At 44.9% G+C, this 16,926-nt stretch overlaps 1 protein-coding gene across 1 annotated transcript in view; it reads left to right on the top strand.

Annotated features, from left to right (window-relative positions):
* Positions 1-878: 878 nt before the first annotated feature.
* NID1 (nidogen 1) overlaps positions 879-16,926 on the top strand; it is an 80,766-nt gene continuing 64,718 nt past the window's right edge. The window contains exons 1-3 of the mRNA XM_074948887.1: positions 879-1,142; positions 12,163-12,462; positions 15,702-15,931. Coding sequence (XP_074804988.1) covers positions 930-1,142; positions 12,163-12,462; positions 15,702-15,931 — 743 coding nt within the window. The 5' untranslated portion in view covers positions 879-929. The remainder of the gene's footprint in view (positions 1,143-12,162; positions 12,463-15,701; positions 15,932-16,926) is intronic.

Genomic DNA, 16,926 nt, shown 5'->3' with positions numbered 1-16,926 from the left:
GGTTAGTCTCTAAGGTGCCACAAGTCCTCCTTTTCTTTTTGCGAATACAGACTAACACCGCTGCTACTCTGAAACCAGACATATACCATGGTCACTTTATCTTTTGATGATCTAGTGTCTCATATAAACTGAACTGCCTGATCTAAACTCCAAAGTTAAGAAAGAAAAACTGTACAAGAAAATGAGTTCTCTCTCTCCTTTCCCACATGTACAGGTGTGTGTGTACATATGTATTTGTTGTATATATATTTTTTCCACGTAAGAACGGAAATAGGGAGAAAAGGAATGTTTTACAATTTCTTCTCTCTTTTGGGAAATGTACTATCTACTTTTATTCTGAGTTTGCTGCTGCTCCGCACATGAGCACTACGTCCCGTTGTTGGAATCTGTTGTATTTTCAACAGTCAGGGAACTTCTTTGGTTTTCTTAAGAGAATTACGGCATCAACATGAGAGTAGGAGGGAACGCATTAAGGAGTTCTGCTTCATTCTCTAAACTTACAAAAAAAAACACCCCAATTCAACTGCAGGAAAAAGAGATGTTATTGGTCGGGTGAGTGTGGCACAGTGTGGCTGGGATGGGCGGGGGGGGGTACTTTGAGTTGCTGCGGTCGGGGATGGGGTTAGCAGGGGAAAAACTCAGGCTGATGGATTTGATTTAATTTATTTAATTTAATGGTACGAAAGAGACGTACTGATGGGGTTGGGATGCAGTGAGGGGTGGGGGAGCCCTTCCCCTCTAATTGTGATTGGCTGGTTTTCTCTGAGCTGCCTTGTTCATTGGTTGGCTCCTCAGCCCCGCAGGAGCCCCCCTCTGCCCTCCCCACCCCAGCCCTGGCTGGGTTTAAATCTTTGGGGGCTTCAGAGTTCCGCCGCCCGCGCTGGAGCTGCTGCCGCGCGCTGTGCAGGGAGGCGCCGGGCGAGGAGAGCATGTTCCCCGGGCGGAGCTGGGGATGGGCGCTGCTGTGGGCGCTGCTGGGGCTGGCCGTGCCCGGGGGCTGCCGGCCCCGCGGGGGGCTGCTCTTCCCCTTCGGCGCGGAGCGGGGTGACGCGGAGCTGGAGCCCGGGGACGACGTGAGCTCCCCGCCCCTGGAGCTCGGCACCCCGCTGCGCTTCTACGGCTCCAGAGTCCGCTCCCTCTACGTGAGTGCGGGGCTGGCGGGCGGGGGCTGCCGCGAGTCACTGGGCTGGGGCGAGGCAGATAACTAACCGGGTTGCTGCCGGGCCGCTCGGGTTCAGCACGTAGAAGATCCCCGCGTTTTCCTCCTCTCCAGCCGAGCGCTGCTGGAAGGGCGCTGCTGCGCCCCGGGATAGGGCGCTGTACAATAGGCGACGTGGGGAGGTCTCCGAGCTGGAAGACTTTGGCTAACGACAGACCCAATGAAAAGCAGATGCCCCCCCCCCCCCCCCACGCCCGCCTTTCTCGGCTGGGTAGCTCCCTCCCTGAAAGTGCTCTTGTTGCCTGGATTTCCGGGGGGGTTGTTCCACTACAGGGCGTAGGCTAAATGCAAAACTTACCAATGCAGATCGGAACTCTCCGAGCCAGATCCTCAGCAGGTGTAAATGCAGTTACTTCGGTGGAACTGGGCTGCTGTACATCAGAGAGGATCTAGCCTAGTGATTTTCAACTTTTTTTTTTCATTTGTGGGCCCCTAAAAATTCAAATGGAGGTGCAGACCCCTTTGGAAATCTTAGCCTTAGTCTGCTGACCCCCAGGGGTCCATGGACCACAGGGTGAAAACCACTGTTCTGTGGTAAAGGCAACCTTTTGCCGACCCCTTAGGCACAGGTTGAAACAGACACAGACTCCGGGCACAGGTTGAAACCTAGCCCACTGTCTCCCCTAGGGTTGGACTTTTGAGTTAATTTGTTCCCTTAGGCAAGAACAGACTATCTTCTCCCCAGGAGTAGTGGTTTGAAAAGGGAGACAAGGTTGATGTTTTTGTTGCACTGGATTCTAAGATGACTATCAATTTTTCTTCACATACCAGGGGATTTTAAAAATATAGCCCCAAATAAGTGACCAGTGTGAATTCCTTGGTGGATTGCCTTGTATGGCTGTCTGTCTTGCTAGTGAAAGGAAAGAGTTGATGCTTTATATGGCGATTGTTGCTGGTGTGTTGCTTAAGTTGCATTAGCACCTTGACTCAAAACTATAACACCTGGCTGTAGATTGACATACATTTATAATATGTTTTGTCATAAAACCTTAATTTACAGGGTCATAAGGCTTTATTTTATATCAGGTTTCTGATCAACCCACTGCTAAATACTGTAGCTCTGTCTGTATTACCAAGTCTGAATTGGGAGGCCATGGATATGCGGTCTGCAGGGGGAAAAGGCACATAACAGCTTAGCCAGAGTGTGTACAGATTTTGAAATACTAGCTGTTCTCCTGGAGCTAAGAAATATCACTTTCATACTGTATGTGTTGTGTGAGCTGCAGAATTAGAGCAAAAAATATCTAACCAAAAACTGACAAATTCAAGACTGATATATCTGTGCTTAAATTGTGTTCTGACCCCCTCCACTTCACCCCTTATCACTGTCTTGGGAACTCTCAGCATGATGTTAGTTGCTAAGAGAACTGCTAGTGGGGTGGGGTACGTGCGTGCATACTATCCAGAATACCTTACTACCTATGTATGACTTGAATCACGTGCTAATTCAGACAGCTATTAACACATGACAGTGAAAATGGGATGTATCAGTATTTTTGTTGAAAATGAACTATCTAGGTATTAAAAGTGCTGGAAAAAGTGATGTATAGCCATAGAAACTAGAACCTGAGCTGGAACTTCAGTTGGGCATAAATATCTAATTCTGAGTTCCTTTAAAGGGGGAGGAGAACTCACACACTTTTTATTTAGTGTTTTCTACGAAATGTATATATTTAATTATATATATGGAATGCTTTAGATTTTGTTTCCTGTTGCATTGTGGTGTCACATGGTATCCAATGAAGGCAGAGACCAAAAAGTCCATTTAAGAGCTGTGTATAATGACAGGTTTCAGAGTAGCAGCCCTGTTAGTTTGTATCCGCAAAAAGAAAAGGAGTACTTGTGGCACCTTAGAGACTTTTCCCCTGCTTTCCTGCTGGTAATAGCTCACCTTTCCTGATCACTCTCCTTACAGTGTGTATGGTAACACCCATTGTTTCATGTTCTCTGTGTATATAAATCTCCCCACTGTATTTTCCACTGAATGCATCCGATGCTGTAGCGCACAAAAGCTTATGCTCAAATAAATTTGTTAGTCTCTAAGGTGCCACAGGTACTCCTTTTCCATTTAAGAGCTAGTAAGTTTCAAATAATCTGAAACATTCAATTATGCATTTTTATCAGTAACTTCAAGACTTGCACAGACCTTTTGTAAATGAAATTTTTATAGTGTATGATATTTCAGCACTGCGTTTGTTTATCTCCTTTTAATAATGACCAGGCAAGTGTCCACACTGATTCTCTTAGATTTTATCACCTGCTTTATTTTTATAGTTTTATATGTGGTATTGTTTCCATGGCTGCAGACTCTGCAGATAAGTGGTATTTGAATGGCTTTTTTCCTTTCTCTGTGGCAGGACCAAGGGGATAGCTTGTTAATAAATAATATTTATTTGTATTATTGTAGTGCCTAAGTGCCCTATTATGCAGCAGGACCCTGTTGTGCTAGGCAAACACAGAACAAAAAGGCAGTCCCTTCTCCAAAGAGCTTGCAATCTAAGTCTAAGACAAAAGACAGCTGATGGGTACAGATAGATAGGGTAATACAAGGAAACAACGAGACAATATTGGTTACCATATTAGACAGTGGTGCAGTAATGGTGCCTTGAAGGTTTTCTTACGTGAATTCTAGTCTGTACCTTCAGTTGTTGTTTGCTGTTTGTATTCTGGTAGCATCCACGGTGTTCTCGTAACTGTCTGCCCATAGGAACATTATAAGTCAGTGTTTTCCAGGAAGAACCTATGGTCAGAGGTACTTGTTCAGTGTAAAGTGTGAGGCCACTAAGTGGAGTGGGGGTTATTTGGACTGCAGCATCACCAATATACTGATAACAGTCAGTCCTGTGCTCCTTTTCATGAGATCTGCGGGGTGCAATCTTTCAGTTTTTTTCTATGTTGAACTTGCTGTGACTATTTCACACTTTTATTGGCATGCCGAGTGAAGACTGATACTGATATCCATGTGTTAATATGGCAGCAGAACCTGGCTTAGACCATTGCTTAATGACTGTCTTTTTTCCTGAGATCTTGTCAGAGATCTGATGTGTTTTAAAAGCCTATTGACCAGACATACTACACTGCCTTTAACACATGTTAACCTGGTTCAGTTAAAGCTGAACCTTCTAAAATCACACTTTGTGTGCTGCATAGGCATGCTTAGTAACTTAACTTTCCAGTGAACATGAATATCTTTTCAGGTGCACACTGAATGAGGCAGACCCTCACAAGAGCCATTATAAATTGAATTAGTTTAATTATCTGGCATTTTGTCCATCGTACCAGCCAGAATGATTATTTGGAATAAAAAAAATTATTCTGGAATAGAGTGCCCACTTGAAGGAATTTTACCAAAAGTGTTTTATACTTTTTCTATTAAACTACATATACAATATTACTCTTGAGAAACAGAATTTACAAAAAGTACTGCTAGTTGATAAATATATTAACTGATAATATACTAATTTATAGAATCCCCGAAATAATTTTTTTAATACTTTAAAAATTCTTGGGTCAGTTTAGGTTGTTGTGATGAAATGTGCATTTCTTTATACTTGATAAGAAATGCTTTCCACATTATTCTTAACTTTTGGGTGCTTTATTTTTGCAATCTTAATGTTTATTAATGTAGGTTTCATTAAATGTAATTCTGTATATATATTCTAACAGTTGAGATGAAAAGAGGTGCTTGAACTAATAGTCCATAGGCATTTCAGTGAAGGACCTTCTAATCTAGAACTAAATCTTAGCTCCACCCCTTTTTGCTCTGACCATCAGTTTGACAGGACACAGTGTAACAGTTATGTATTTGTATAGTGGATATCACCTGAGGAATAATTTAGAGAGGTCTGAGGTTATTTCCTTTTGGAAAGGAGTCTTTTGACTAAACTTGATTTAATTTGTTTTATTACATTTGTAAACTTGTTTAATTTATACTTTTAAATTTTGGCCTTGTTCATGTTAGAAAGTTTTGTTGCTTTAACTGTACCAGCACTCAGTTATGCAAACAAACAACCTTATTTGTCAAAAGCTAATTTTTACCCAGAAAGTGTCATGTCCCCACAATGTCTGGTAATTACACTCCAAAAAACAAACAAACCATGTACTGGTTTGAAAATTTGATTTTACAGAAGTATTCAGTGTCATTTTCCAACCCGCTCACTGCTGCCCCATTTGACTAATCGAGATAGAGCTGTATATAGTGTGTCTGGTATGTTTTACTACAAACCATAAATGTAACTTGACAATGTGTAATCCAGCAGTTTAAAATGCTAAAAAAAATCTGCCACCACTTCCTATCATTTTAAATAGAGTAATACCCTAAAAGGCCAAAAAAAACCCAAAACCTGTACAGCTGTTACTGTCTTTAGACAAAACAAAACTTCAGCTTTTTTGTCTTTTTTTTTTAAATAAAAATATTTCTTTATTAAACTGTAATATATATATCTCAATTTTTGGGCTTTCACTTAGTTGTATCAACATTAATAAAAATGTGTATTTATATGAGTTTAAAGGGACATGGTAAAGTTAAATAATACTTTAAAAAAACAAATTTACTTACGTATGTTAATAAAATGCATTAATTCTTAAATTTTGAAATTTAAAAAACAACTTTTCACTACTTACGATGAGTGCTTATTCTGTGCACTTGACTCACTTTACACCAGGAATCCAGACTGCTCGGTTTCTAATATTTGTTTTTCAGTGTTTCAATAGTCTGGTTCTTTTGCAGTAGAACAATAGTACAGTGCTATGAAGTGAGCTGTAGCTCACGAAAGCTTATGCTCAAATAAATTGGTTAGTCTCTAAGGTGCCACTAGTACTCCTTTTCTTAGTACAATGCTTGGTTGCATATAGTGCAGGGTGATGTTTAAATCTGAACAGAACATCTCCTTTGAAAAACAAAACATGAAGATATTCAATTGTTTTTTGAGAAACCAACAAAATTACTTGACAGCAACCCACTCTGGGGAGCTATTGCCACAGAACGTCTCTTCCTCTTCTGCCGCTAAGAGCTGTGGGAAGGCAGGGGGGGTCGCGGGGCATCCTGATTCCTGTCCCAATGCTCCGTGATGCATTGCTTCACATCTCAGCAATCCCTGTGCTTCCATCCACATTTGGCGCCATCTTTCAACCATTTATGTACTGCGGGCCCTGCCTCTTTGGGCTGCAGGAATGGATCCTGCACGGTTGACCAATATGCTGCTCGCTCTCACTAAAACATCACGAGTGGCAGTGGAGTTATTCCTTAAACTACAAAAGCAAGAGGCATGCAACATTGATCTCGCCATGCGTAGTAGCTACGACACAAGATTGCTTGTGGCATTCACGGAGGTGCTGACCACAGTGAAACGCCGCTTTTGGGCTCGGGAAACAAGCACTGAGTGGTGGGATCACATTGTCATGCACGTCTGGGATGACGAGCAGTGGCTGCAGAAGTTTTGGATGAGGAAAGCCAGGTTCATGGGCCTGTGTGATGAGCTCACCCCAGCCCTGCGGCGCAGGGACATGAAAATGAGAGCTGACCTGCCGTTAGAGGAGCGTGTGGCTATTGCTCTGTGGAAGCTGGCTACTCCAGATTGCTACCAATGGATTGCTAACCAGTTCGGAGTGGGAAAGTCAACCACTGGACTCATGTTGATGGAAGTGTGCAGGCGGATGGAATATGTGTGCCATTAATCGCATCCTGCTCCGAAAGACTGTGACTCTGGGCAATGTGCGTGCCATTGTGGATGGCTTTGCACAAATGGGCTTCCCTACTGCGGAGGGGCGATAGATGGCACACATATTCCAATTCTGGCGATAGATGGCACCAAGTACATTAATCGCAAGGGGTATTTCTGAATGGTTCTCCAGGTGCTTGTGGATCACCATGGGCATTTCACAGACATTAATGCAGGCTGGTCCGGAAAGGTGCATGATGCACATATCTTTTGGAACACTGGCCTGTGCAGGAAGCTGCAAGCAGGGACTTTCTTCCTGGACTAGAAGATGACCGTAAGGGAAGTTGAAATGCCCATTGTGATCCTGGGAGACCCCCGCCTACCCCTTAATGCCCTGGCTTATGAAGCCATACACGGGGCAACGTGACAGCAGCAAGGAGCAGTTCAACAACAGGCTGAGCAAGTGCAGAATGATTGTTGAGTGTGCTTTTGGCCATTTAAAGGCCTGCTAGTACAGCCTCTATGGGAAGCTGGACCTGGCCAATAACAATATTCCAATGCTTATAGCCTATGCTCCATAGTATTTGTGAAGGGAAGGGTGAAAGCTTCACTTAGGCCTGGACCGCTGAGGCTCAGCGCCTGGAGGCTGAGTTTGAACAGCCAGAGACCAGGGATATTTAGAGGGGTGCAGCGTGGGGCCATAAGGATCAGGGATGCCTTGAGGCAGCAATTTGAAGCTGAAAGCCACTAATATTTGTTGCTATGCTCAGGAGTGCTTGTAATGCTAGGAGGTGATTGGTGCAGATCATGCAATATGAAGGCTTAACATAATTGTCTATTGCTTTGCAGGACTCTGTTTGCTTTCAATTAATAGAATAAAAATTGCTTTCAAACCAACACAATTCTTTTATTGAAAAACAACTGGAGGAGAGAGGCAAACAACAACAACAAAAACATCGGTGAGGGGGATGGGAGAAGAGAACATCCCAGGACGAGGTGATGTCCCGGGATGGCTAAAGATTTGTGTATGTCCAGGGATCATATCCAGCCTTCTCCTTTGGAGTACAATGCAGTGGGTACTGTACTTCAGCAGGGCCAAACTGCAGAGGGATGGGTGTTGAGTGTAGTGGGTAGTGGGAGTCCACAGTGCTAGACTGTGAGGGGGAGGAGTGGAATGCTGTGGGTATAGACTGGAGGCAGGAGGTTGATAAGAGTGTGTTGGCAGCGTCTGGGGGGAGCATGGGAAAGAGTTTTGCGACAGTGGCTGCAGGGACGGCAGGCACAGAACTGCTCGGTATGCTAGTATCGAGTGTCTAGTATCTGCTAGGTTTCAGAGTAACAGCCGTGTTAGTCTGTATTCGCAAAAAGAAAAGGAGGACTTGTGGCACCTTAGAGACTAACCAATTTATTTGAGCATAAGCTTTCGTGAGCTACAGCTCATTTCATCGGATGCATACTGTGGAAAATACAGAAGATGTTTGTTTTTATGCACACAAATCATGAAAAAATGGGTGTTTATCACTACAAAAGGTTTTCTCTGCCCCCACCCCACTCTCCTGCTGGTAATAGCTTATGTAAAGTGATCACTCTCCTTACAATGTGTATGATAATCAAGGTGGGCGATTTCCAGCACAAATCCACGTTTTCTCCCCCCCACACGCACCCCCCCCCAAACAAACCCACTCTCCTGTTGGTAATAGCTTATGTAAAGTGATCACTCTCCTTACAATGTGTATGATAATCAAGGTGGGCCATTTCCAGCACAAATCCAGGTTTTCTCCCCCACACACACAGACAAACCCACTCTCCTGTTGGTAATAGCTTATCTATTACCAACAGGAGAATGGGTTTGTGGGGGGGGCAGGGAAGAAAACCTGGATTTGTGCTGGAAATGGCCCACCTTGATTATCATACACATTGTAAGGAGAGTGATCACTTTACATAAGCTATTACCAGCAGGAGAGTGGGGTGGGGGGAGAGAAAACTTTTTGTAGTGATAAACACCCATTTTTTCATGATTTTTGTGTATAAAAACAAATGTCTTCTGTATTTTCCACAGTATGCATCCGATGAAGTGAGCTGTAGCTCACGAAAGCTTATGCTCAAATAAATTGGTTAGTCTCTAAGATGCCACAAGTACTCCTGGAGTGTGTCTGCTTGGCGCGCCATAACATTTAAGAACCTCTCCATGGCTTCATTGTGGCACGCCACATTCTCCTTTCAGTCCCTCTTCTCGCTGTCCCGCCACTCCTTCAATTCCTGCTTCTCAGCCATGGAATACATCATAACATTATGCAGAAAGTCCTCCCTAGTTCTTCTTGGCCACTTTCTAATTCTGCACAGCCATTCAGCCGCCGATAACAAAGAGGGAAGCTGGCTCCCAAGGTCATCTCTGTGAAGTTTAAATGCAACATTTTACAGAAACAGTATTGTTTGCAACACACAGAACACTGATTCAGTGATTTAAAACACAGCCAGTACTCACACACCTGTCACTAACTGGCTGGCCCCAGGCAAGCACACATAAGCCACAAAATGGTGAGTAGCTGCAGGGGCAGGGTAAATCACTCTTCCTGGACCCTGCTGTACACTGGGCATGTGGCTCTTGGGGAGAGCCAGCATTATATGGGGGGCCCTGATAATCATTCCTGTCCCCACGCTTTCCACAGGATGTGATCATTATGGAAGATATCTCGCTGCTGAGGGCGAGCAGGGAATCAAGGGAGGGTCTTCTCCAAGACTGTGGCTTCTGCCCTGGCCCCTATGCGGCTCGCCTGTGTGCAGCAATGGTGCGTGGTGTCTTCCCCCCCCGACCCCACCCGGTGACGACACAGTGGTGCAGGAAAGTTACTGTTAATGGGGCAAGAAACAAAGCTGCTCTGCCAAAGAACCTGTGACAGCAGATTGCCCAGTATCTCCATGAGAGTTTCCTGGAGATCTCTGAGGCACATTTCCACGAAGTGAGGGAGTCAATCAACAGCCTGTTCTGCTGCTCAGACTAGGCATGCGTGGGAAACAAGCCTGCTTTCTGCAACCCTCCTGCCCCCAACACCTCGCTTCAGTGATTCCCAAAATCAAATCCACTTACCAGGGGCCTCCTCTCCTGTTTGCGCTTCGCCAACATCCGCCTGCTGTGACTGGCTAGCCTTCTCTGGGGTAGAAAAGAGCTCCTGGCTACATGCATCTCTGACCTCTGAGTCATCCTCTGCCTCTGGGTCCCCCTCCTCCTCCTCCTCCAGGATTTCTTCCTCTTGGCTCGGTCCACTCTTGACTGACACATGAACCACCAAAATATCCACAGTGGTCTTCGCAGTGGAGTTGGGATTGCCGCCGAGTATTGCGTCCAGCTCTTTGTAGAACTAGCAGCTCGTGGGCGCAGCACCAGAGCGGCGGTTTGCCTCTCGCGCCTTGTGGTAGGAATTCCACAGCTCCTTCATTTTGACCATGCACTGCAGTGTGTCCCGATCATGATCCCTTTCTGTCATGCATCATGAAATCTGTCCATAGGTGGTATATCCATACTGCTGGAGCACAGCTGGGACTGGACAGCCTCCTCTCCCCAAATTCTGATGCGGTCCAGGAGCTCGGCATTGCTCCAAGCGGGGGATCGCCTGGTGCGTGGAGCAGGCATGGCTGCCTGGAAAGATGCTCTGAGACCATTGCTCGCATCACCGAGCAAACAGGAAGGGGACTTTCAAAATTCCAAAGGAATTTACGGGGTGGGGATGATGGTTGGTCACCTGAGGGCAGGGCAGTAGAGTTCAAACCGATGACCAGAGAGGCGAGAACAGGCATTGTGCGACACCTCCCGGAGCCCAGTCGCAGCGCTGTAATCGACCACAGTGTCTACACTGGCATCACGGCGCTGTAGCCCCAGTGCAGAAAGGTGTTGGGTGGGTTTTTTACAGCACGGCAACTGTGCGGTTTCTGCGCACTGAGTGGTTTGGCACTGTGTAAACCTTGGGAGTTACAGCACAGAAAGCTGCTTTACTGTGCAGAAACTTGCCAGTGTAGACGGGACCTACAGTTACAGCAATCTTGAATGCAAGGAAGGAATGTGAGGAATGGCTTGATTGTGCTATTTGCACAAAGCCCTAAGCAGGGAAGTTGGGAGGAAGATCTATTGGCTGATCTGTTGGGGAAAGTTGCACAACATCTCTGCTCCTGCTGTGGGGGGCACATGATGATGCTGTTTATTCCTCACTTTCATCAGCCCCAAGCTCTCCTACAAGTGTATAATGTCATCCATACCATTGCTCCTGGGTCTTACAGTGTAGAAGTAGTGTGGTCCAGATTCTAAGATGGTGTCAATGTGAATAGCTCCATTGACAGTAATGGAACTACACTAGTTTGCATTAGGTGAGAATCTGGCTCACTGGTTAGTCAACAAAGTAATTGTCCTAAGTATTTATTTATCCATTTTAAAATTCTAAGTTTGAGTATTTACTTCATTACTTTCATCCAGGGCTGGCCTTATGGGTGGGCGACATGGGTGACTGCCTAGGGCACCATGGTCAGGGGGTACTGTGGTCAAGAGGCAAGGAGTGGGTTGGGCCTGGAGTGCAAGGCCACAGAAGGGAGCTTGGGGCAATCGGAGTGGGGAAGGCATCAGGCACCTGGGGAGGAAGTGGGGGCCAGCGGTGATGGCGGAACTAATGGGAAAGCAGCAGGAGTCTGGGAGGATGAGTAGGGGGTGGGGAGAGGCAGTGGGTGCCAGGGGCACCAAAATACAGGCTTGCCCAGGGTGCCATTTTCCCTAAAGCCAGCCCTGCTTCCATATCTAGCAGCACTCTTATGTAAACATTTTTAATAGCATAATGGCTAGTATCTAGTCATCTAAGAGAATCCATACAAAAGACTGCTTGCACTGGGTTTTGATCTATAAAGATTGAGAGTTTTGGAGTTTGTGAGGTGTGCTTATTTTGTACTGATTTGCCATAAGCAGAGGTGCATGTGGTAACCTGTAAAGTACAGCTGTTTGAAATCTCATCCTTCAGAGAGAAGAATGTTCAGTTCTTAATGTACCTTGTTGCTGAACCATGAGAAGCTAAAACCCCAAGATCCCTCCAAATAGATATAAAAAGTTGTTTTGGGGATTGTCCTACAGGTTGTTAAACTTGACTTCTCTCATAAATACAAGCTTCAGCTTCACTGATATTAGGTATTTGAGAACCGGAAATGTTTCAGTGGGTTTGAAAATACTACAAAAGTGTGTAGACTTATGAAATAGCCATGTGAACAATACTTACTGCCCTGTCTAAATGATTTTACCCTTTCTATTAGGTGGCCACTAATGGGATCATTGCAGTGAATGAACCATCAAAAGAAGAAGAATACCTTGGTCAATTCCCACTCAGTTTTGGAGCTATTGCTCCATTTTTGGCTGATCTGGACACTACAGATGGACGTGGGAAGGTGTTTTATAGAGAAGATTCATCCCCTGATGTCTTACAGCTTGCTGCAGACTATATCCAACGAGGTTTCCCTGAGGCCACTTTTGATCCAAGCAGTGTTGTCATTGTTACCTGGACGTTTGTGGCTCCTTACCATGTACGTGGAGAAGACCCCACTCTGGAAGGCAAGGTGAATATTAGACAGAGCTCTAAGATAGACCAAGTGCAACAGAAGTGTACCTCCATGGTCCATTGTTTTAAGTGTCAATTGTAATATTTCATACTTCAAAAACAAAATTATTTCAGTTTAAATACCTTACCACTTCGCTTTCTGTGCTTATCACAGCATTCACGAGAAGGAAATTTTTGGGAGGAGTTTCTCAGACGTATTTAAAAGATGTAAGCAGTTTGGCTTATAGCATGTGGGTGGAGATGAGGACAAAGCTCACATATTTTAACCTTTTTATTCAACTTCAAACTATCCTTGGGCTGTTATGTTAACTTTTACGACACCCAAAAATATGCCAGATACTTGGAATAATCAGGGAACTTAGAGGTACTAAAACTTGGAATTTTGGGGCTAAATTAACAAAGAAACTTAATGTGGTGCCACTCAACATCATTAGGTCTAACTTTCAGGTGCCTAGAAAATCACTGGGATTCACAAAGGCTGGATTTAGGCACCTAGGCTCCCTATACAATGAATGGAAGAGATGGGCATCTCAGAAGAGGATTCACAAAAGCCAGCACACTAGGTGATGCCTACACCAAAGATGGAAGATGCTAAGCCAAGGCGGGTGTGTGAAGCATTTCCCCCCCGTCTCATAGATAGGCGCCTAAGTCTGGGCCACAGGGAAGTGCCTCCTACAACGTGGGATTCTCAGCTGCAAATGCCCTCTTGGTGTGAGGTGCCTACGTTGTTTTAGTAAGAAGCTATCAGGGAGGGAGGAGGCGCAGCAGCACCCTCATAATGTTTAGTCCAGTGGTTAGGGTACTCACCTTGGATGTGGAAAACCCCCAATTCAAGTCCCTCCTCTCCCTGATGGCGAGAGGAGATTTGAATTGGGCTCTGGTGCCTCTCTGGTGAGCACCCTAACCACTGGGCTATGGGATATTCTGACAGGGGTCTCTCTGTCTCTCCTGTTGAAGCTGTTGCACTGATTGGGCCAGAGAGAGCAGGTAAATATGAGACTGACTCTGTAGCCTGATGTTTAGTGCGCTCACCTGAAAGGTGGGAGACCCAGGATTGAGTCCCCCTACTTTTTAAAATTTATTTATCCACTTTTCAACAGGGGAGACTGAGAGAACTCCACACTAGAATATAACATGCCCCAGTGGCTAGTGTATGCGCCTGAGAGGTGGCAGAACCCACTTCTTTCCTGTGCCTCAGTTGGAGGGTGGTACTTAACTTGGGGGTCTCCCACATCCCAGGTGAGTACCCTAACCACTGGGCGAAAGGTTATGAGGAAGGTTGTTCTTCCCTGCTCGCTCCGTTGTGTAAACTTTTCTGTCTTTGTGTAAACTTCTCTGTAGGGCCTGATCTGGTAGCTGATCTCTGAACATGCTTTCCAGACCAGGCCCTGCAGGCGAGTTAGGCAGAAGACTGTCTGTCTGTCTTTCCCTGGTTCGTGCATTGCTCCAGGGCTTAGGTGTCTAGATGGCTGGTGTGGGCCTGCAGTGCATGTGCTCAGGCAAAAACAGACACCTTGTGAACTTTTACTGCAGTTGAGGCATTGAGCGAGTTTTGGTGCCTACAGGTTTCGGGGGCAGCTGAGCAGAGGCTTTGTGAATCCCAGTGGGGCCTGATTCTGGGATTTAGGTGTCTAAAGTGGCAGTTAGGCACTTAAGTCCTCTTGTGAATCTAGCCCTTGATTTCTTTATGGATTGATCACATCTCATTCACCACAAACTCACATATCTGAAATAAGGCCTTCCATAGTAGTCTCTTTAAGATAAATGTGTGATGATCCACGTATGCTTAGGACTTAATCTCACAATTTATCCCTCCTCCCAACCCCATCTTCTAAATCTTTTAGGTCCCGTTCTGCAAAGATGTGAGCACGTGCTTCGTTTTATGTACTGAGATTAGCTCCATTGTCAATGGGACTACTCACAGTGTGTAAAGCTAAGCATGTGCTTCTGTCTTTCCAGGATCAGGGACTTGTTTTGCCAAATATTAGTTTCTTGTGTCTGATTAGGCCATGGGCATAGCATCCACCTTCCCCAGAAGGGGGCCTATGCTTGGGGCAGTGGTAAACAGCTAAAGTCAGATAAATGGCCCTCACTGGAACACTGTCTCAGCAAGGGCCACGATTGCAGTGGCATGGATGTTCTCTACCAACAAATAATAAAATCCTCCAAAATCCTCCCCCACCCGACAGCCCCCAAAATAAAATTGCAGCTCAGAATTCAAAATTGGATGTGCTGTCTGCATCTAAACACACATCATGTACAGTCCAGTGCAGTACCACTAGGCCAGCTGATTCCTTGACGTCTCAAAGGCCAGTTTGTTGTGGTAGCTTTGAGGTTGTTGTTTTTTAATTTGGTCATTTATTTATTGGCTTAGTATAAACTGGGCTTTATGAAAGGAATGTGCTGTTTGGTTGACAGGTATCCTGAACATTGCTGCTGGTTATCCAGTAAAGCTTGCACTGTGAGGGGTCCTGTATTGGGTGTTGCCCCTCATTGCACACCTTTGGCTTTTGCATCTCCATGTGGGGCTTGAGATGCCCCAGAATGCACTGAATTAGAGAGTTTCATTGAACTATGTTTCATCAAATTTAAAAGGATAGTTTCTCTGCTCTCTTTCTGTGGATATTCCTTTAATCTCCATGTTGAGCTTCAGCTGGGATTTAAGTCCTTGAAGCAGAAAACATCTGATAAATGAAAATGTAGTAGTTTTGGAAAGTCAGTATGAGTATTTGATCTCACCCAGCCATTGTGTAAGGACATTTCTCACTTGAAAACTGAACTTTTTTTTTTTTTGCCTTATTTTCGGAAGCTGTGAATTCAATATGCTATTCTGTGCAAACATTTGTAATTAGCATCTAAATTTGATACAAGATCTTCCAGGAACAGCCAATCCACTCAATTTTTCTGTTAAAAGGACTATTCAATTTGCTAAACATAGTACTGAACTTAGGACTTTTTTAAGCATCCTAATGGCTATTTTACATTGACTTCAGTATATCTGCAGTAAGACTTTGATTGTGACATTTAAGCATAGTCAACACAAATGTGTTTTTGAACAAAAAATTAAATCTGTTTCTTTGAAAAACTTCTCAAAGGAATTTAACAGTCTCTAATAATTGTGTAATGTACAACCCATTGTGTGAACCCAGATCTTGACTTTGATTTGTAAAGTGTCTTCCTTTTTTTCTAATCTTGAATATTTTCCCACAAGTAATGGAATTTAAATCTTCCCCACAGAGAAACACATTCCAGGCTGTTTTAGCCTCTTCTGATTCCAGTTCCTATGCGGTTTTCCTTTATCCAGAAGATGGTTTGCAGTTCTACAGTGCACACTCCAAGAATGCTGAGGAAAAGATTCCTGCTACAGTTGGCTTTAGTCAAGCCGCTACAAACTACTACTTGTGGATAAAACCAGGATCCTACAATACAGTTGCTAATGATGAAGAGTCCATCAAAAACCTGCATGAGTATGCTTTTTAAATAAATAAATAAATCCAAATCCCAGTTCTTGCCACTGTCTGACATGTTTTTATGCAGTCTGCAATGTGAGAATATATCATAGCTAATAAGCTTTCATTAGCCATTGTCTTAGAAATCATAAAATCTGATCGACGCTTTTGACCAAGATTTTCAAAAGTGGGTGCTAATGTTGTCTTCAGTGGGAGCTATTGGGTGCCCAGCCCTTTTGAAAATTGGGGCACTTTCTGAGAAGACTAACTTTAGGCATCCCTTTTTGAAAAGTCTTGGCCTCTGTTCATAGGTGTTGGAACTGCCTATGGGGGTGCTGCTGCTCCCCGGGGCTTGAAGTGGTTTTCATCAGATCCAGCGTTTACAGTTTGGTTCAATGGCTCTCAGCACCCGCACTGTACAATTTGTTCCAGCACCCCTGCCTCTGTTTTTGTGGGGAAAAGGGCAGAAAGGAAAGAGAGCAATTCAGAAAGTTCAGAGTGCTGCTATCAAGATGAATATGGGCCAAATTACACCACCTTTTCTAACCTCCAGATATGTTCTAAAGAAGTTAGTTCTCAATGTAGATTAAACATGTTGGCAATACACCTCTACCCCGATATAACGCGGTCCTCGGGAGCCAAAAAAATCTTACCACGTTATAGGTGAAACCGCATTATATCGAACTTGCTTTGGACTCGAGCATTTCCGCTATTAACAGTCACTTCCCGCCCCCTGACTGACCCCTCAGAACCCCTGACCCATCCAACCCCCCCTTGTCCCCTGATTACCCCCTCCAGAGACCCCCACGCCTGAAACCACCCCTCCCAAGACCCCACCCCCTATCTAAGCCCCCCTGCGCCTTGTCCCCTGACCGCCCCCTCCAGAGACCCCCCCATCCCTAATCATCCCCAGGACCCCACCCCCTACCCAACCCCCTTGCTCCCTGTCCCCTGAGTGCCCTGACCCCTATCCACACCTCTGCCTCCTGACAGGCCCCCCGGGACTCCAACAC

This window comes from Natator depressus, chromosome 3 (assembly GCF_965152275.1).
Source record: "Natator depressus isolate rNatDep1 chromosome 3, rNatDep2.hap1, whole genome shotgun sequence".
In the NCBI taxonomy this organism is placed as follows: domain Eukaryota; kingdom Metazoa; phylum Chordata; order Testudines; family Cheloniidae; genus Natator; species Natator depressus.
This window is presented reverse-complemented; position numbering and strand designations above follow the sequence as displayed.